Raw genomic sequence first — 22,268 nt, 5'->3', positions numbered from 1 at the left:
TTTAGTAGTGACAAGAGGAGTAGACACACTGTGCTTGTCCTGCCTGTTTTATGCCACATTGTGGATACACAAAGTCTTGAAGCGCCGCCGGAAAAAAGAAAAATTGAAATATTTCCACACTCTGGGCTCAAGTCCCCCCAATCTTTTATTGCAATTTCTCTGCCAACACATTCTTCGTCAGGCAATCCTAATGAAGATCCTGTTTGTCTAAACACAGAAATAAAACGTTCAGGGCTTGAATTCAATGCTCTGGACGTATTTTTCCATTTGTATTTATTCAAGTGACGAATGACGATGTTAAGTGCTGTAACAAGCTGGTCCAATGAGTTATAATTTTCTTTGCGGTTTCATGTGTTTTTGCATGAAATAGCTGTGGAGGGGGTGTTAATGTGAAGGCGCTGCTTATGTCAGAGGACATCCATATGAATATTAATAATTTGTAACCTGTCTATCCAACAGACAAATGTGACAGTCATAGTGCTTTAGTAAACGAGAAGAAATGTTCATGCAAAGTGACACCCGGACGTACTCTGCCAACTGTGTGACACAAGGGAACCACATGGAAAAATCTTTTTTTCTGCTTCATGGGACTTTTAAGCCACTTCTGTCAGAAGTACAAACCTGTGGAAATCAAAGTCGATGGAGGAGTATCGTGACTGCAGGATGGCCCAGAGACCCCAGAGGAAGTTGGACGCCTGAAGGAGAAGACAGAAAACAGTGAGGCAGCATTTGATTAAGCCAAGATTTCAAAGTATGATTTTCTCAAAATTTCCTGACCTTTCAAGCAGCCATTGTTTTTTTTTTTGTTTTTTTTAAATACCTGAAAAATGAAATGAATGATATACCTTAGAAAACTGTCACTTAATTTTGTTGCTTACATTTTCTTTTCAATTCTAATGTATTCTGCATTAGTTTTATATATATATATACATACATAAATATAAATGCCTACATACAGTATATAGTTTATTAAATTAAACAACATAATGTGATATGCTTACATTATTTGTTCAAGACATAATCTTGTCTTCAAAGGATCAGCAGTGATTGTGTGACTACCACGCAATTCTTAATTTGCCCTTTTAATCCAATTAAAGCTTAAGAAGCCCCCCCCCCCGCTCACTAAAAGAGACTGAAGTGGAGCCGTCTAACTGAATGATGGAGTCGTTAACTACACGTGGCTCCTGCAGGACTGGAAGGTGTTTTTAAAGTGTAGAAATCTGGATCATGTTGGTGGTTTTCCACTGTGGCACACTCGTGAGAATTTCTGGTGTGGATTAAATGTCACAGGTGTTGTATGGTTTCACTAATACTCAACTTTGTTTTTGTGTAATGTTTTGCTACAGAGCAGAACTGTAAAACCCCACTTCAGTGACCTCCAGTTGTCGTGTTATACTGTAGCTGCTGCTGCTGCTGCTGCTGCTGCTGCGCCAGTTGCACGCTGCTCAGTCAGAATGACAAACCTCTGTATTGAATGGTTCCCTCCTTAATGGCTTTGCTCACTTAGGCTTGTGGACTTCCATGCCTCCATAAATTTCTGTTGTTCTCCACCCGTATTGTAAATCTTCTTGGTAGGACCACTAATAGCAAGTCCTAATAAGATCCAGACAGGCCTCTGTACTGTGGCCCAGTGATATAATCACATTTTTATTTGATAATCAAATAAAGGGTGGAATGAAATACTTGAAGAGCAGTGTGCGGTTTTCCCTTGGCTTCTTTCCCCTCTCTGGCAGATTTTCATCTCTAATCTCTGTCTTTAGCTGGAGAGAGAGATTGAGCGTGTTTCTATTATGATTAATAACTGCTCTCCATTAAGAGAGCATTAGTCTAACACTAAGCAGAGACCATCAGTGACAGGGAGCCATTGAGAAAAACGGAGATGAGAGACGTGGAGGGAGAGTGACATCAGAAAGCCGCGGGCTGTGGCCTCAACATCACGGGGGGATCCCTGCGGAGGAGAGGATGAGTCCTAAAGACCCCATGGTGTCTTGGCGCAGTTCGCCCAGGATTAAGATTGGAGAGAGGCAGCTTCACGCAGCACAGCTTTGGCATCGGGCCAGACTTTGTCAATGCCACACAGCTTGCTTCAGAGCAGACTGGTTCCCCTGGTTCCTGGGTTTTCACTATTCATGTATATCATTAACTACTGAGACTTCACTATGGTGCGACTTCAATGCATTTTGATTATTCCAAGCGTTTACCAAGTGCTACGAAAGTGACACAAAGGAATAAAATGGCATTTAATCAACTTCACAAAAGACTGAATTAATAATTACTGCTGTCAAACCCAGTTAAACATAATCAGCTACATCATCTGGTTTTACCAGATGTGATGTGAGACAATTTAAACACCTGGTCACATCTGTATGGAGAAAATGAAATGGTAAAAACCTGTGTGGCCACCTTTTACAAACTAGTGGAAAAGGTTGTAGCCCAGCAGCCTACAGCAGTTTACAAACACACTGACTCCTGTCAGTCAGAAAACAGCTGTTCTTAAAGTCACCATCAACGTCCCGACAGGAAATGCTCATTATCGGTGCTACTTGACCTCAGCTCTGCTTTTGATATTGTCGACCACAGCATTTTATGAAATATGCCAAACCAGCTGGTGGGTAATGTATCTCTGGGTCTGCCTCAGACTGGTTCCCCTCCTGTCTTGATGATAGGAGTTTTTCAGTCTCTGTGGGTCAGTACATGTCAGACTCACCACTTGGCTTTTAACCAGAAATAACATAAGATCACACATCACCTGTTTCATCCTCCCTCCACTGGCTCCCAGCCAAATTCTGTGTCCTTTTTAAAACACCGGTGTTCACCTTTAGAACCTTGCCTGGTCAAACACCCTCTGACCCCCTCCTCCCTCATACAACCAGCCAGGCTCTTTGGTCTATTGAACAAAAATTACTGTCCAAACTGTGGACTGCTCTCCCCCTGTCCTTGTGATCCACAGACTCCCGGGACATCGTCAGGAAGCAGCTGAAAACATTTTCATTCAGACAGGCTTTTGGTCAGGCTGTCCTCCTTTTTATTTTAAGACTTTTTCTTGTCCTATTTCTTCATCTTGAACTTTTGTACTTTTTTATGATGTAAAACACTTTGTGATTTTTTTATCTGTGAAAGACGCTGTATAAACAAAGCTTGCTTACTTATAAACTTTTGCTGTGCCAGGGATTAGTGCTGCACTAACAATTGTTCTATTAGCAATTCATTTGATGATTTACTTGATATGTCAGTGTCAGAGGGTACTGAAATATTTCCATCACCTTCCTGAATCCCAGTGACGTCTTCACATTGTTTATTATCTTCAGACAAAGCAACAATTAATTTACTATCAGAGAGAACCATGTTTCATTTGAGAAGCTGGAACATTTGAGCCAAAAAGTACATAAACAATTAACTGATTATCAAAACAGTTTTCAGGTCATCATAATATTTCATATTATCATCAGAAGAGAGGAGAAACAATACAAGGGACCTTGAATGTTTTGTTTCTTTCGTCTCTGGGTGGTTAATAACTAATGAAATCTATCGAGGACCAAAGTTAATTAAGTGAGTGACTGTAGATAAACAACATTTAGTTGCTGGGATGTGTGAATATGTTAAAACAGAGACGTTTGAGCCTGACACCTTGAAACGATGAAAAACAGACCCTGTGATTTTCTCAGTTAACAGGCGCGGTGTCCCTCACTTTGACACACGGCTTGTCAAAACCAGTCGAGCTGGAAACTTGGCTTGTTAAGCGTCAGTGATCAATTTCTCCCACTTCCCCTGAGTTCTCCTCGGTTTGTCATAGAAAATCTGATTTCAATCAACATGATGTTATCGCTCCTCTCACTCTCATTCCAGGCCGTATTTCTTTCCCCCCTCTCTCACTTCTCCCTCTCTGGTTTTTGGCCGAGGCACAAGTTATTTTAAAAAGTAATATGCTTCCTCATCATTTCTGGACTATTTCAAGAGAAATTGCTCAGACAATTCTACATATTGTGTTGAGCTATGAAAGCACTTTTAGACAGATAGCCCAGCACCACTTGAGCCACCAAAGAATGAAAATTGTGGTCATAAGAAAAATAATTTTGGCTGCTGTCTTTCATTTTTCCCTGCGGCAGTTTCTAATCAACTCAGATGGAGTCCATCAAACTCCGAGCAGTGGTGGGTCAGCTGTGGATCGGCTTTGGTTTTCTTTTTTTGTGGGGGGGTGCTGGAAAAGTAAATTGTTAAAATATGATGGTGAGGTGTTGCCGTCCTGCCATTTCAGAAGGCTGCACAAACACATATGGATATTGTTGAAACGTGCACACTAATCTCATAATACTGAGATATTTTAGTCGCTCCAAGAGCCCGACTTCAAGAAAGGAAATAACTGTTGAGAGATTTGTCACTTTCCGAAGTCTTTCCAAAGAGCTGAGGCGCTGCATGATGACAGATTTCAACATTTCTACAAAGTCGCTGGGAGCAGACACTCACCAGTGAGAATTTGCAGGCTTGAATGTAGAGCTGTGTAACTTCTGCCTCTGTTACTGTGACCTCACGTCCTGTGCTGTGCTTGTAACTCTCCAGATAGGCCGTCAGCCAGTCCCTCTGCAGCTCCCGGCTCGGGTAGAGGCTGTAGTTAACATTATTCACACCTTCAACACACAACACACACAACACACACACATGCACATGTTAGTGGAACTACTGTCAGTGTGAAAATCCAACACCAAGCCTAAAATAACAGTTAGTTTTGCCACAGAACTACATCATCTCAACTCTTCAGTCAACACTTGATCCTGATAGATTCATCAATGAACCTGATGTTACAATATGAAAAAGCTGAACACTGAGTTTAACAAATAATGGCGATAGTTTTCATTGAGCCAGTTCTGGTAGAAAGGGACACAGATGACAACTATTGATTATCAAATACCTCAACAATAATTCTCTCAGATGATTGTTTGGTTGAAAAAATGTCAGAAAATAGTGAAAAAGGCCTCTGCTAATTTTAATGTTTCTTGTAACTCAGTACATTTACTACTGTACTTGAGTTTTTCTCTTCTATTGCTGCTTTATATTTATTTATATTTATTGGAAACCTGCAATTACTAGTTACTTTTATATTAGGAGGTTACATAGAAAACAGAAGCTTATGTAATGTGATGCATTGCCACATACTGTGGTTGAAATGAGCTCTCTGTTGACTACAGAAGTAGTTGGGGCTGGATGATGCAAAAACAAAATCACATTGTGATTATTTTGGCAGATATTGTGATTGTTATATGAGTCACAATTGGAACAGTCATTCTTAGATTTTATTTCCACTGAAAAAAATATTAAAATGATGTGATTTTTGTGCCCTCACATCTGGAAAATATGATTTGTAGGCCGAGGGCGTCTCTGTAGCACCACTTCATTCATAATGGTATGTTGTAACACATTTTACCCTTATCAAAAAAACTGCAACTCCTGTGACATGGCCATATTGCAATTTCAATAATATTTTAATTAATTGTTCAGCCTTAGCAGCAATTATAATCTACAACCTTCACATTCCTGCATTTAATTGTGATAGGCTACTTTCTAAAATCTTGCATTTCCAGAAAGGACTTTCACCTTTACAGTGTTACTGTTCCTTTAAGTAAAAAAATACGTCCTGCATATTAAATTTCACACAGTGCCAGAGAGTAAGACGCATGGAAATCAGATAACACTGTGAGCTGAAAACTGATTCTACAATATCAGCTGAAGTTGAGGGTTGTTTTGAGCTGTATTATCCCTCCACATATGAATGTTTGTGTGACATTTCGCTCATTCCAGCCAAAATCCTGATCAGTTCTTAAGGGTTTGATTTAAAGTTGTGTTTGCACAAGACAGATATGACTTCAGTTACTTCAGATACTAAGTGCTGACATGAAATCACAACAATACAAAAGTGTTAAAGTGATGATTGTGCCACAAATGTTCAAATGGAGGACACAGTTTCATGGCACATATTGGCAGAAAGATAAAATGATATCATAGTTAAAGAGAGAGCACAAACTGAACAATCATTCTACACATCACATCCTGTACATACAACATCTGCTCCACATCAGGTAGCCTTATATGTTCTGGCAAATCACCTCACAGACCTACCGGCAAATTCATTGAAGTGATTTCCAATATCAAAGGCCTGGTAGTTGTAGTCAGCGTACTCATAGTCAATGAATTTCACCATTCCTGATGGAGGAGGAGAGGGAGAGCAGCAGTGGTTACCAGGGCAACGTGACGAACACATCTTAGGTATAGGTGACTCTCCTTCCTTTTATTCAAAGTACAGGACCTTGTAAGAGTCAAAGGAACAAGGAGCCTCTTTTGACTGAGAGTCACCCTGGGCATCTTTGTAAAAAGTGACAGAAAAATTAAATCATAATAAAAAGGATTCCACAAATGAGATAAAAATATTCAATAAAATGGGTTTGGTATGAAGACTGTGAGCTGCATTATTTCAAACTGATGAAAAGAGACATTAATTAATTAACATTAATTGAGAATTAGCTTCAGTGACGGACTGAGGCTCCTCCATCACACAGAGTAGAATAAGGCAGCCTTTTATCCTTAACTGTATTCACTTGGTTTTATGGCGTTGGTGAGAATCTGCTCGTCAGTGACTGGCCCGTTCCTCACCCTCTTCGTGGTTGTATATTATGTTTTTCGTCAGGAGGTCGTTGTGGCAGAGGACAGTCGGCGAGTTGATCTGCGAGAGGTGTCTCTTCAGTGACTCCATTTCTGCTGACAAAGTCTTGAAGCTGGGTACGTCTCGTAGAGAAGCAGAACTGTAAGAGGTAAAACCACTGAAATGACTTTTTCTTTCATGATGGTGAAGACTCTAACATTTTGAGGCATGTTTCATGGATGAGGAGTGTCTTTGATTTGTTGCTGGAGGTACAGTGGGGTTGTGTAATTAGCCAGTGCATGATGCTTCATAACAAGAGCCTTTAGTCATTATATTTGTGGTTAAGATTTAGGTATCATCATTCTTCAGAAAAAAATCTGGTCAGTTATTGTTCAATATGTGTCACCACAACTTTACATAAAAGCAACAATAAAAAAAAGGTTATTTAAGGTTTCCACATTTAACTCAAGAATACTGTTGTTTACACACCCTCTGGCTTTCTTATAACTTTGGCCCCAACAGGTTATTGTACTGTGGACAGATGTGGAAGAAAATCCTGCATTCAAAGTCTTACTTCAGTAAAAGTGCAGTTTTATTACCAGTGTAATTTAGTCTAATTAAAGTGTCAGCAGTAAATGTTCTTGTTCCTCAGACAAATGGCCCCTACGATTGTTGAATGATTGTTACTGATGGATTAATGAGGACGTAGTATGTCCCTGTTGGAGCTGGTTGAGCTGGTGTAATTTAACTAAATTATGTACCTGCATCATTAAGGTTTCAAAATACAGGAGATTTTAATTTTAAACAAACATTACATAAATAGAAAATTAAAATAAAACAAAACTTGTTAACTCTATGTTGATGTAATGTTTATCTGTTTAACAGCAATTGAATCATTCTGCGGTCAAACATCCTGCCTGCTCAGAGAGGGGCTGCACACCCACCACCACTTCGGTTGTGGGTTTCCAGGTTGTGTTAACAGATGTGTTGAAATTGTATGTGTGCGGACTGTGTGAGTAGCTTGTGTTTCATACACAATCTGGCAACTTGGATAACGTCAGACAAACATACAAAATGTATGGATGTATGTAAGGTCACCACTGGGTTTAACCTGTGACAACATTTTATAAGCTGATCATATGTTTTGTTTGTAAAAGCTGAATTAGCAAACAAAGCTTTGCATAGATAGTCTTTACAAGTGACGTGGGAGGGATTCTTCTGAAATTATGACAAAGAGGAAAAGACTTGATTAATACGGTAATTAAAGTAACTAAAGACATTTGAAACGTTCTGTAAGAAGGCCTCATCCTACCATTATGTGTCTTCCTCAGATTTTCTTTTGAAGGCTTCAGTCTAACTGAGAATTTCCCCTCACACACTCTGTGACTCACCTGCAATTAACTGCACTGTTCACTATAAAAGAATTTGATTTGTCTGGAGTTAGTGTCCTGTTTTCTGCTAAAAGTACTGTTTCATTGTATGATTGGAAGGAGAACCACAGACTTTCTACAGTGCTTTAAAAGGACAATGTTTCAAAGTCTCATCAGATATGGGATCACTGCATGGTTTGGCAATCTAACAGTACAGTTGAAAAGCAAACTCGCCAACATGCACAAAACGGCAATGAAAATTATAGGGAAGAGAGAATATAAGCCGATACAAAGCCTGTACAAGCAGGCCGTTATGAAACAGGCAAAAAAAAATGTTTCGGACTCTCAACACCCTCTCTTTCCTGAATATGAATCACTGCCATCAGGTAGAAGACTCTGGGTACCAAGGTGCAAGTCAAACCGTTTGAAATGGTCATTTGTACCAGCCTCCATTAAGCTACTGAACAAGGAGCAACACACCAACCTGCAATAAATATTCGCACCTAAACACTAAGCACTTACTAACACTTGCACTTTATCTTCCTTTTTATATCTCTTTTGTTGCTGCTGTTGGTGTTGCTGTTATGTAACATTTTATGTTTTGTAATGTTTCATGCAGCAACCATGCACTGTGCCCAAGCCAGATTTCCCCAGTAAAGTTTAACTCAATGTTTAAAGGAGCTGATTGTGAGTTTTCTCTGCTGCCAAACGTGGTTTCTTGTCAGGAGCGGGTGGTGGTGAAGGTCACTGGAAAAGAGCTTCAGCCATCGTTGTGTTTATAATACAAGAGGTTATAACACATCTACGTCTTCAGGGCAGACCGGAGGCTACAGTGAGTCGCTATCAGAAAGTGACAAGACGAGCTGGGGCTAGCAGATTAGCATGCTAACTTCAGTAGAGGAAAAGACGTGATAGCGACAAGAGATAACATTGATGTTGCTTTCCACCTCTGGAGACAGCTGTTAGTGAGTGAAGGAATGAAATTTGATTTGGAACCTGCAATGTTTTTTCTAGACTGGTCAGTAAACAGCTGCTTATGCTAACACTGGCTATGTAGCAACAAATAGCTCCTTTAAAATAGAAAAATCTGAATTTGAGCATAATCACAAAGAACGTGTTGATATACATCAGCTGAGGCTGAAATCCCTGAACTTCACTTATGGCACAGTCGGAGGAGGAAATAAAAGAGTTTGCTGAGAGAGTGGAGGACCAGGTTTGTCATGAACTCCACACTTTTCTTCTAAGAACATGTTTGTAAACCGAGGCGGTTCAGGGACCCTTGTAAGGTCACATGCCTTGTTTTCACTCCGCTGATTACTCGATCTATCAAAGACGGCACTAATGTCCTTGGATGGAAGAAATGCTGTATAAGCATCCGTCTCCTAATTAATTTTCGTGTGTTTCTTTTCAGTTGTCAAGAGGGTAATTTAAACAGTGTAATTTAAACACTACCTATTTATTCAAAGGGGAACAAACAGATGCTCCAGTATTATACACACTTGTGGACATAATTTAGTGAAGCCTGTTAGGAACTCACAATAAAAGCAGCAGAGTGGAGCCTTGTTTATAGTCGTGACACAACCGCCTTATACAAGTCCTCCTACTCATCTGCAACAACACAACAGGTCATTTTTGTATGTTATCTTCCTCTACGTCGTCGCTTCTTCCTTCCTGCTGGGGATGGACAGATGGAGGAGGGACTGGCTGAATAAAAGCAGGCTGAGATCTAAACCGTTTCCTGCTTCAGTTTTGATCTTTTTGATACTTTTATTGAGAAAAGAGAGAGTTGTTTTACTTCTATTGTCAATTCTATAAAATTGAATTCCAAATTGCATTTTCAAATAAATGTAGGCCTAGCGTGTATAGCTGTCAGAGTGTCTCTCACATCTCCTCGCCTATGAAATCTTTCTGTTAGTTGAAATCGACCCCCTCCGACACGCATAATTTATCTATCTCTCACTCTAATGCGAATTAAAACACACAGGCGAGGGGTGAATCGCCCTGATTCCTTTTCAGCCCATCCATTTCTTTAACTTGACAAACCGACTTTACTATAGAAACCCACGATTACTCGGAGTCAAAAGCTAAATGAAAGACCTCCATTGACTTTAAATGGAAACCTGTCGTCTTGCCATCAGATCTTTTCCTCTCTCTTTTCATGAAGCACAGTACATCAAGTATGTTCGCCTCCTGCTCCCTGTCAAGTCTCTGTGAGGTAATTAGTGGAATTTCCTCCTCTGGCGCTTCATTATCAATGTGCCTTATTTACATATGATTTCAAACACCAGCCGAGCACTACTGATTTTTTTTTTTCCCCCTCTTTGCGGTTTTACACGATTCATGGAAGTGCAAACGGGAGACGTAGCAGGGGGCCTTTGGGAGAAGAAGAGGTTGCACTTTTGCTTTCCATTGCTTTTCTCTCTTTTCTTTCCCATCTCTGACTTCTCCTGTGCTCTCTCTCTCTCTCTCCCTCTCTCTCTCTCGCCGAACCTTGCAGCTGCTGCAGCCTCTTTTGCTCCCTCTCTCCCTCTCTCTCTTTGTCTCTCTATCTGTCTCTCTCTTCGCACAGCGGGTGGCTTGAGAGCTGAAGACCTCCTCTGCAGGTGCAGCCTCTTCCTGCTCTCTCTCTTTGCTTTTCTTTTAGCATTTCCTCTGAAGATCACATTCATACCAGCACTCATACACCCTCAAGTACAAAAGTTTCTCTGATGCCTGTTTAAAACCCCTCCTGCGTCCCCCCCATTCTTGCTCTTCCCTGTCCTTGCTTCTGCGTGTGTGTGTGTCATGTCGCACATGCAGTTGCACACTCAAGAGACCAGTGAATATACAAACAGAAATACACACCATTGACGTGAGTTTTAAGCATAAATAAACTTCTTATATCTCAGATCTGATCAATTATTCCGAAACACTCCTTCCATCTCTTTATCGCACTTCTCCACTTCTCTTTATTTTTATATATATCCTTGCAGATGATGGATTCCAGATCATTCTGCACGTCTATATGTGTTAGAGTAGCAGTACACTGTGTCGACCCACTCAGTCACACAAATGTCTCACAATATAGCACCATCTATTGGACCTGTAAATGCGGTGCAGTTTGCTCCTGTAGAGGCGTATTTCAGTCAGATTCTGATTCATCCACACGCTCTTTGCTTTTGGTATCTAATTGTATGCAGAACAGCACATTGTACAAATGAAAACGTCTTAAACTGAAGTTTTGGAAGTTCTGTGTAAAACTTTCAAACATGAAAAGAAAAATGAGTGAATTGTGAGAGTAGGCTTTGGTTAATTAACAGAAATCTCTTGTGACATTTAAAAGTGCATCTCATTACTTTTCTGTTTGTGTGTTAAATTCTCAACGAATCAAATGTTTACACTTTGAGAGTTTTGAATTGTTGGTGATGAAATTAAAAATGTGAGATTCAAAAGGTTTGGCTAAATTGATGCAAGATTTATTTCTGCATACTTGTGGTAATTTTAGGTTGTATTTGCTGAAAACATTCCTGGATCATACTAGAAACAAAATAAAAATCTGAATGGTCCAAAAAGGATTTATAATAAGGAAACAGATGAACCAGAAAATGCTGACTGAGAATGAGAATGGGTGCCTGTTTCTTGTCTTCCTCATGACAAAGAAGTTTAGCTATGCTGGCTTTCTCTTAGATCTTTGTGGGCCGTTTGTCTGTCTGAAAAAGGGCTTATATCATATCATATCTTCTCTTTAATCGATGACTCAGTCTGGTACAAATGGCTTTAACCACTTGCTAAAACTCAAAAAAGAAGCTCCAGTTGTTGTCGAAAGCGACTCAGATACTCTGGGCCTTGCAGCTTCAGTTTGGGTGGACTTCCGACCCCTTCACTGCAAACCTAAACAAGGTTGAACGTTTGACCGATAAGGGAGAGCTCTGCAGGAAGCTTGTGGCCGAGCGTCTGTTTCTTTGTAGTGTCTGGAGCGCCCCTCTCACCTCTCACCCCATGACCCCTGTCAGAGATAATGCAATGTCATTGCCACGGAGACCACTCCCCCTCCTCGTCCCTCTGACCAATGACAGCTCACAGAGTTGGCCTCCATCCACATGGTGAGAGGTGAACGTGCCTACACAACAACGCCAGCGCTGTCTGGTTACTTAAGACAATATACGGGTGAAGAGGAGCAGGTTTGAGAAATGTACCTTTGGCATGTGAGAAAATGATAAGGCATCAGTGGAAGTGCAGCAGCCTCAAAGATAAAAATGTGGAAAATGTGGCTGGTTTCTATCAAAGGGATGACGGCAAAGATCCACCACTGAGGTACAACAGAAGCCCTGGAGAGATTGGTATAAAACTGAGTGGATGATAGACAGCTGTCTGCTCTCACTGAGACTTTAACTTGAACCTTTCCTACGGCACACCTGAGAGGACAACTGACCATCCACTAAACCCCGCCCTCTCTTAGTCACTGCTGCTGCACCTGTCGCGCTCTCTGATAATGAGCCTAGATAATAAGTACTATGACTATTTTTTTGTAATTTTTGAAACAGTGGATCCTTGATTTCAGGCAGAAATAAACAGAGACAGGCTGTCTCAGGCTAATTAGCTAACTTGCTAATGAAACTGAAGATACTGTGGCTGCATGAGCTGGTTGAAAATGTCTCCAGCTGATATTTAATGGTTCCAGCTGGCTCGTCTTAAAACATGAATCTTGTGAAAGGGTCTTAAAGACTAAAGCTAAACCTGCAGACCCTCGATGAAAAGTCTGTGTCCGCACTATATATGTGTGCAGAACATTAAACTAATGTAGCTAATCAATGATGTGCTTCTTGGCCTCTGAAATACTTTTTGCTGCAGTTTTTTTTATTTTACTAATAACTACTAATGTACGCAGAATTTCTAATGAGTGTGTTTATAAGTTAGTACAATTTGTATTAAGCTAGTAAGCCAGTCGTGCTAATGTTTTCAGCTAATTTCAGAGCAGATAAACACACCATTTAATCCCTTCCTTACACTTTTACTCTTGTGTTTTTGGTTTGGGAGAAGGCTGAAAAAAATGAAAAAGATGACAACACCCGTCTAAACTTTTAAGCTTGTGGACAAATCCAAAGCTTGACAGACCTGCCATGCTTAGTTACAGTTGCTATGGTAGGATCAGAAAGCTGCTGTTGAGGGGGACGGGTTTAGTGGACGGTCAGCTGGCTGGGCTGCTCTTGGTTACTGCTTTTTGATTTTCTGTTTCCAGATTTCAGGTTTATCTCTGCCAGGCCCAAACCCCTGAGAGGGTCTTTCTGTTCCTCTGGTTAAATATAGTGCTTCTCTGGTTTGCTCCTTAGTTGTGAATATAAGTAAAGCCCTCAACCTGAACGTAAACCTTGACACTGCAGCTTAGAAAGTCTGTCACTGTCAACCAAAATCTTGTTGTCAATAAATGTGTTTATATACAGGTCATACAGCTGCAGAGTCATGTTCCAGTTTATATCTACAATCACTAACGACTAAGCAATTCTCCAGGCTTAAATGTATGTTTCTAAACTACAAATACACTGAGATCATTTTGTCATGAGTCGTACCTTTTCGTGCAGCGCTGCTCAGCCGGGCTGCTGCTGATACTGCTCTGCACCAGTGTGAGAAAGTGGGACATTTTCGTCCAGAGCAGAGGTTCAGCAGACAGACCACATTTTGGCTGGATCGAGTGGATTCTCCCCATCTCTGCTGCGATCAATCTGCGGAGAGACAACATTTTCTCAGATGAGCCTGCCTGACGCTGTTATTGCCCAAACAGCCATTATCAGAGTAGACACACAACTCCCTTTCCATTTAGTGCTCTTATCTTGTTCTTCTTTTCAAAAAATGGGCCTTGTTGCATTTGTGACCTTTTGACCAGCAGAGTGCTCATTCTTGAGGCATCCTAGTGGTGACATACAGTTTTCTGGGTATTCGCCACAGAGGGTATCAGGCAGAGCGGGGTGATTGATGTCTATCATGGCCCTGGCTGTTCAGCCTTGGCGGGCTGTGTTGTGTCCTAATGTCCTGTGGTGAGAATAATGATGCTGGCCTGTTATCATCACAGTGATGAATGGGCCAGGGGCCATGACTAAACAACATTGCTCAACATGAAACATGACTCAACTGAAATAATTAAAATAAAAATAAAAAACCCACCTGCATCAGCACAACTGAAATATACTCACACAGCTGACCTCCAACAATGACCTCCAACTGTTTTCTTAGAAAACAAATGATGAAGGTTTCACATTATTCTCAATAATAAACCTGTTTGACCTGAAAACAATTGAGTTTTTTTATGATACTGGTGGCTTTGATTGAACAGCCATCACAGGAAATAGATCACACATCAAGCCTGTGGTGCCTGATATCTTAACTGGCATATTATGTTTTAACTAATAAAACTGAAATTTAAAATAAGTAGCCCTGTGAAAGTGGTGAAGTCCACAATGTTGTGCTGTATCATGACACTCACAGCTCACTGGCTATGACTGAACATATTGTTTCATATAACAACTCACTCATTAAGGTCCATTTAGTGTCAGTACGTAGCCACAAATGTAATAAATGCAATATGATCTGAAGTGTGAATGCCACTGTTTGTGTTTGTATCTAAGACAGCTTTGTACCAACACCTCTTTACCTGTTTAACATTTATTTACCTCAGTGTGGAAAATAGTAATGAATTAAATTGGTTTTATAGAGCTCCAAGACACATGAGAAATGTCCAAAATGTTACAACTATCCCCAGTCTCCCCTACATATTTTTTTCATTTCAATTTTGCTCTATTACTCTTCTCTAATTCCTTTAAAAACAGAAACAAACTTGATGTTGAAGCTCAATCTTACACAGAGTTGTAAATGTGACTGTGATTTGTTTCAGACCTGACTCAAAGTGAATTTTGATTAACTTCTTATGTCACCTTTTTTCTCGTTTTAATAACCACATTGTAACACTGGACGATGGTCGTCTTACTGCTGCATGAACAGTTCAGTTATCAGCTTTTTAAAAAAAATAAAAAACAGCACATACATGTTCATCTGTGATCACATCAAGTTTCATGAAAATGTTAAAGCTGCTCTGGCAGAGACCTGTAGATGGAGGGCTGCCGGAGCAGCTCATCATCCAGCACTTTTCCTCTAACAAACTCATAGCAGATGCCATTCTGGAAGCTGCAGTAGATCTGTGGACCGCAGCCGTGGGCGTGGAAGACCTGGAACATCTCCACCTCCCGGTCCCGGTTCACATAGAGCTCTGTCATTCTGCCGTACAGCCGCACCAGTATACAACCAGGCTCCTGGAGAGAGCCCACGTAGCAGCCGATCAGCTGGTTGGTGATGCCCTCTGTGAACGTCTGGAAGAAAAGGAAAAGGGAAAATTATACAGAAAAAAGTTATATATGTTGAAACAAAGCAAGTGAGACACTTCATGGTATAGTTTATGGTATAGGCAGTAATTGTAACTGTGTAAGTGAAATACATGTGAAGTTTAATGGGTCACTCTGTTCAACACCAGTCTGAGTTACCGTTTGCGCATTACAATCTTGGACAATTGCACTAAACATGGAGCTTTACAGGGTAAATAAAAGCAGCCAACAGATGCCATATGTTTGGTTTCAGGACTGTGGATTACAGCCTCTGGTACAGTATCATTTTACAGGCCACTAATTCCCCACCGTTATGGCTCATTACCTAAAATCTCCTTTAAACCTTCCATTAGAGACACAGCCTCGTGAAAAATATAGAAAGCTACAGAAACAGAGAGATCATTCACCAGCAACTGCTGATTTGTATACTTGAAAAGAAACTTGAGACAATACCTGTGTCCTGCATCTGAACATATTCAATCCTGGATTTCTTAAATACATATAAAGCGGTCATGCCCACAAGACATGAAGGATCAGCAGGGGTGGAAAAAATTATCTAGTATTATTAAGATGAATAAAAACAGCAAAACCACTGTGTAAAAATACTCAGGTATAAGCCCCTCATTAGGAATTTTATGTACATAAATACATACACATATTTGCAGCAAAATGTACTTGAAATATCAAAAAGAAAATACTGTGTGTAAAATGATGCAGGAAGTAAGTCCTTTTAATATTGTCAGTGTGGCACTGAATTTGAATAACTTAAAGTACCACTTGTGGTTTATTCCTTAACAATGTATCATATTTCATAATTTGATAATATGAAAAATCTTATGTATAATAATGTAGTATAACAAATACTTGTTACATTGCACCATTGAGGATCAGTTATTTACTGTTATTAATCTATTGATCACTTATTGGGGTATTAACAGTGCTGGTACCAAAAGAGTGAGGTCAAAGTGATGTTTCAGTAAAAATAAGCTAATAATATAATAATAATAATAAATAATAATAATAATCACATTGCAGGATCATGTATAAGTCTGGATTACTAACAGTGCAGAGTGGGTGACTGTGCATGAGTCACCCAAAGTATCAGGTTCACTGTGCATCAGTTGGTTTTTGGTCAAATGGTTCATTTGCATATTTGCAGGAGAATTCACAACAGCATCAAACAAGATGGGCCCTGCATTCATGTTGAAATGTGTAGTTTGCACTGTGTTCACATGGTGCAAATTCCTAAATAAAGTTAATGAAATTATCACAGACAAACTCACACCTAGAATCTTGTCCCAGTTTGTTTATCAAGCACAGCAGTAATGGTTGGACTCTGTGTATATGATGAAGTTGCCATATGTAGTCTGCTGTTTGCATTGTGCTTAATGGGAAGTTGGAAGCTACAGTGCACATACTCAATACCCAGAAGGAGAGGGGGTGGGGGAGTCCGTTTTTTTGTGTTTGGTGGTTTTAACAAGAAAGTAAATCTGTGTTTAATGTAAACCAATTCATTTGGATCAATAGTCAATATATAAGATAATGGATGTGAACAAAACAAACATTATATACACAGAATGAGACTAACATGTAAAGAACTGAAATAATAAAACACCTTTATGTAGCTATAAACTCACATTTGGATCTCTCTCTTTTTTGCACTTACACTTAAAAAACAACAAAAAATAAACGAGTATCAAATTAAACTGACACGCAGAAAAACAGACACACGTGCAACAGTGGCTAAATGACAGAAATGTTAATAGACATCCAGCTGCAGACAGCTTAAAGATGACACTTGCAGCGCAGCCTTGCACGGCTCTGTGTGTGTACACTACAATCCCACAGTGACCAGTGTTTGCCTGCAAAGGTCTCGTTGGACATTTGTTGTCATTCAGTGGTTTCTCAAAGTCTCTCATTCTCTGCCACAGTCTCCAAGGCATTTTCTGAGCCTCAGATGGGACCTGCAGACAACAGTTTTTCATCTGGAAGGAAAGTGAACACACAGGCTCACCTTGACATCTGATCAACTATTTATATAGTGGATGGAGGTGCCATGTGGACACTTTCCACTGGCTTTGAGGATGCTATTGAATTCCTTTTGTCTCTGAGTTTTATATATCATATTAATAATTATATTTTGTATATCTATTTACATGAAAATCATTGCATTTTACAATATTTGATACAATTAATTAAAAAAAAAAAATTTAAATTTTAGGACATTTAAAAACAAGCACATGCTATTAAGAGCACTTTCTAAACGTACTCTAAATGAGCATATATATTATATTGTCTTTTTAATCTCTTAATTTCTTTAAAATCTTAATATATTTATTTTACGCCTCTCGTGAAAAATTGTCTTGCATTCTGTTTTAAGTTAAAGTGTCAAAAAATTACAATGTGTATTACAGGGGGGCAAAATAATAAAACTGAACAGTCAAATAGATAAATATGAATACAAGACATGAAAGAAAGTAACTTAAAGGGAGAAACTAACAGTTAAAAGCACAGGTGTAGCAGTCAGAACTGTCTGTCCTTCCCTTTGCACTCTGTATATTCCAATCAGATGAACACAAAACATCATTAAAGAGGCTGTTGGGGCCTGAGGACTGAAGGGAAACATCTACTCCTTTGTGTACATTACTGGACCTGGTGTAGATTGAGAGGTCACCCATCCAGTGTGCTGTCACCCAACAAACATAAACCCAATTTCTCTGAAAGATTGGACCTTGTGTTTGCACATGGGACCAGAATGGGATTATTCTGTACTGACAACATCTACACATCTGTGCCCAGGGTTTAAAAAAAAGAAAGAAAAAGAAAGAAAGAAAAAGTCTCTCTTTTGTTATCCAGTTACCTTGGCTTTTCTGCTGGTGTAATAACTTTGTGAAGTCTTTCTATATAGTGCAGTTTGTGACATTATATTTTTATTTATATTTATACATGTTATTGCCATGTGTGATTTTCATTGAGCTATTCCACAGTGTGCTTTTACTTTGAAAACCAATGTATTTATTATTATTCAATATGCAAATTTACTGTATAATTTCACATGTGGTTTATTTTTATTTTTTCCAAATGACAATCCTAATTGTTGTACTTTAAGATCATGACTTTTAATTTGTAAGGATAGAGCTATTGATATTCTATATTTGTGTTATTGTTATTGTAGTTAAGTTAAACTTTAAAAATGCTGAATCATGTCCTTGAACAGCTGGGCTCTGTCATTTTTAGCAAACAGACAAGACAGACTTTTTGCAACCTTAACCACCAATAACTTTTACATTTTATTGATGTGTGCTTTTTATTTAGCTTTACCAGTGCTTTTATTTTTGAAAAATCATAACCTGTATTGTTGGCATTATTCAATATGCAGATATTGTTTTGTGATGTAGTTCTATATTTTTTCCTACAAAGTTAAAACAATAGTTTAGCAACAGTGAAACTCAAGCACCATAGGTAATGTGGCGTGCCATCAAACCACTCATATACCCACCCACTCATCTTTTAAATAAAAGTTGGACAGAACTGTGTTGAGAAAGAGGAAAAGATCTTCAGTCTCTTGATGGGTGTAGAAACTGTCATAGCTAGTTTCATGTGAAAAGTGGATCCTGTCTTTGACGAAAGTTACAAAAAGTTTGGCCTGAACAAAGACTACAGGGACACAGTCGTTCAAAATGTTCAGCGTTGACCTTCATCCTTCTCTGGTACAACTCAGTTCATTTCTTCCTCACCATGCAGCTCTCCATAGCTTCTGCTACTGTCTCAACTTACTGCTCAAAAGCCAATCTGAGCCACAGCCAATTACAGGAGTAACCCTGCTGACAGGTGTAATGAAAACAAGCAAAGAGAATCAGATGTCAATCAGTGAGCGTGGCCAGTGTGCAGAACACACTCCTGAGAGGGTAACTGGAAACACCTGTGGTGAGTTAGTGCATTAACACCTGCAACTGTGAGTTTAGTTACGACCGTACTTCAACAGTTTTTACAGGGGTCAGTATCACAAATGAAGCACAACACTGCACAAACACTGACACACAATCACCACATTATAGCACTAAACAGCTCGGATGCTTTGGGTAAAGGAGGGAGACTGAATCGGATTCATCTTGTGAATAGATCAATATTGTCTGCTTTTATTATTTTAAATACTAAAATTACAGTGGCCCTGAGAGCTCAATGCACTGCAACTTAAGAAAACACATGCAAAGAGAAAAAACAGACAAATTCAGAAAACATTTTCATCAATCTGCTACAAATACTCACAACACAATGGAAGTGTTCCCAGGGGAAACTGGAAAATGATGAAACCTGGCTGGGACACTGTTGTTGTTTAATGATTTGTGACTTTTGAAGTTAAAAGCATTGAACAACAAGTGTGTATGGATGTATTATAATCCATGTATTATAACACATCCATGCAAGTGCGTCCCAGATGGGTTCATCACTTTTTGTGTCCCCTGGAAACAAATTAATGCAGATGTTTTCTGGATTTGCTTGTGTTATGTCTGGTTGCGTGTGTTTTCTTAAGTTGCAGTGTGTTGAGCTCTCAGGGCCAGTGTATAAAATGAATCAAGTCTTATTTGATGTTTCGCCCAACATGCCCACCCAAACCACATGTTTATATAAACATATTTTCTCTCAACACTGCTGCAGTTTTCCCTTAAGAGACACATTTTATACAACTAATATCTTTACAATCAAGTTACTACAAGTGACAGAGTGACATTCATGATGCAGGGTCATTATTGTCATGTCACTTCAAGGTTTGCTGATTCTAATGCAAAGTTATGACTTAATGATCAATATCTAAGTCAGGGTTTGTAGAGAGGCACCAAATGAAAGTTATACTTGAATATGAACTTATTGTAACCTGATATGTAAATAAGGTTTGGGGGTCATGTGATGTGTCATTTCATTTAAATTGTAATTATAACCAGCTCCGACCTGTGATTTTTAGTTGAAGATATTGTAAATGTCTGACACCTATGACATCCCCAACAGCTGAAGACACATCAACAAACTGTCGGCAAAATGGCTGCAAGTGCAACATCGCTGGCAATTATATCAAAATAAAATCCTAATGCAATCAATTCAGCTAATTCTACAAACACTATACAAGTTTGTTTGTGGTAAAGAAGTTAGAGTAAATTGGTGTTTCTGCTGAGACTGCATGAATGCAGCATTAGTGAGGCCTTCCATTCCCACCCTTGGAGTTAGGACCTGATCAGGGGTTCTCTGAGGGAAGAGCAGCGCCCTGAAAACCTGGCCCTAATTCCTGTACTAAGACTGTAAAGGTTGACCAGCTCACAGCAAAGCAACATAAAAATATATTAAGATGCATTGTTTATGTTGCTCTGACAGTTTAGTGCAGGATCACAAGAATTAGTTTAAGTTCATCTCAGTGACCAAACTTCAATCAAACATATGAAGTTAAGGTTTTTATAAATGCCATAGCTATCAATGAATGGCAGATAATTCATACATTTGGAGACGCAAAGAGTCACTTGCCTTCATCTGGATGTCCTGTGCCTTCCAGTGAGGACGGAGTCTGCTGAGAAGGTCCAGGACTCCTCTCTGAGGTTCATGCTCATCAATGTGGATGTCCACATGGAGAAGCTGGTTCCTCGCACCAGCAGATCCACTGTCCATTTTCAGCAAAGCAGATCAAAAGTCTTAGAAATTTTACCTTCAGAAACTTTGAGGCCCAGAATTTGTTCAGTGACGTTCAGACCAAAGTCCAGCTGAGTAACGTCCAGACAAACCAGTTCATCAAAACATCTTCTTCTTCTTCATAAAAAATCTTCTTTATGATGGTGATATAATGCACAACGGAGCCCTAACATCTGTTGTCAGAACAATTCAAGAGCCATCAGTGGTCTTTGCATGTCACTGACATTGTCCACTGTATGTCCAGTGACTCAGCAGCAGCCAGGCTTGCTTATCAGGGGCCAATGTTCCTATGGGCATCTTCATCCCCACTGCTGCACAGCTTACACATTAACCTCTGGTGGTCGGAGTTCTGCTGTAGGCACGTGTATGTGTTTAACAGAAGTCAGAGGGAGACACAAATGTTGATTTTGGGTGAAACATGGTGATTAAAGGTTTGTTTCATTACAGCTCTTTTCTTATTAATTATTCATTCATTTCACCATCGACCACACCACATCAGAGTGATTCTAATGTGCCGTTATAAGAGAAATTCCTACAAATAGTAATTTAATGAAATTAAAAAATAACCACATTTTACTGTAAGATGTTAATGATTTATCAAAAACAAAAGTCAAAAAGTGTAATTTCAATTACTACTTCACTAAAAAAAAAATCTTTGAGTGAACTTTGAAATGCAATTTTTTTTTTTAAAAAAGGCCTGAAATTAATTAACTTTTCACCATTGGATGTCTGTAATCCATTCAAACAGATGGCAGTCTGCGCTGTCGGCCACGAAGAGCAGACACTTGTGTCCTAATTGAACTCAGCATATTTTCTCTCCAAAAAACCGAGCTCTCTTTGCAGTCACTTTCAGCACTGATACTCGATGCCCCATCGTGCTGTTCTAACATTAAAACTGAGCATGCTGCAAACGTCTCTGCAGCAAGTCCCTCAGGCGATATCTAGAATTTAGGTTACAGTTTACTTCATTCAACTTCATTCAGGCTAAAAGCAAGTATGTGGCAAAAATCAGGCCGGCAAGATGACTTTTAATTCCCCAAATATTTTTCAGATGTATTTCATTTGGCTGGTGTGCACCAGCAAAGACTTCATAAGGGTGGAGTCTATTGTCTGCACCGAGTCATCGTGAAATCTAGAGGAGCCATACAATTGGTTCATTCAAACATGACCTTTTATGCTTGCTCAATGCCATGGAACATTTCAACATGATCACTCTGTAAACACAAGACGAATTTCATAAAC

The 22,268-nt window shown here is 39.4% G+C and overlaps 1 protein-coding gene across 1 annotated transcript in view; it reads right to left on the bottom strand.

Annotated features, from left to right (window-relative positions):
* Positions 1 to 21,493, bottom strand: part of LOC139629120 (ethanolamine kinase 1) — a 29,863-nt gene extending 8,370 nt beyond the window's left edge. The window contains exons 1-7 of the mRNA XM_071491530.1: positions 20,865 to 21,493; positions 15,076 to 15,338; positions 13,548 to 13,700; positions 6,643 to 6,791; positions 6,112 to 6,195; positions 4,465 to 4,625; positions 622 to 695 (exon numbers count right to left, since the gene is read on the bottom strand). Coding sequence (XP_071347631.1) covers positions 622 to 695; positions 4,465 to 4,625; positions 6,112 to 6,195; positions 6,643 to 6,791; positions 13,548 to 13,700; positions 15,076 to 15,338; positions 20,865 to 21,005 — 1,025 coding nt within the window. The 5' untranslated portion in view covers positions 21,006 to 21,493. The remainder of the gene's footprint in view (positions 1 to 621; positions 696 to 4,464; positions 4,626 to 6,111; positions 6,196 to 6,642; positions 6,792 to 13,547; positions 13,701 to 15,075; positions 15,339 to 20,864) is intronic.
* Between the last annotated feature and the right edge of the window lie 775 nt (positions 21,494 to 22,268).

Source organism: Trachinotus anak, unplaced genomic scaffold (genome assembly GCF_046630095.1).
Source record: "Trachinotus anak isolate AG129_WGS33_773 ecotype Australia unplaced genomic scaffold, CSIRO_AGI_Tana_v1 ptg000002l, whole genome shotgun sequence".
Lineage (NCBI taxonomy): Eukaryota > Metazoa > Chordata > Actinopteri > Carangiformes > Carangidae > Trachinotus > Trachinotus anak.
The sequence above is the reverse complement of the archived record's forward strand: the minus strand, read 5'-3'. Positions and strand labels throughout refer to the sequence as shown.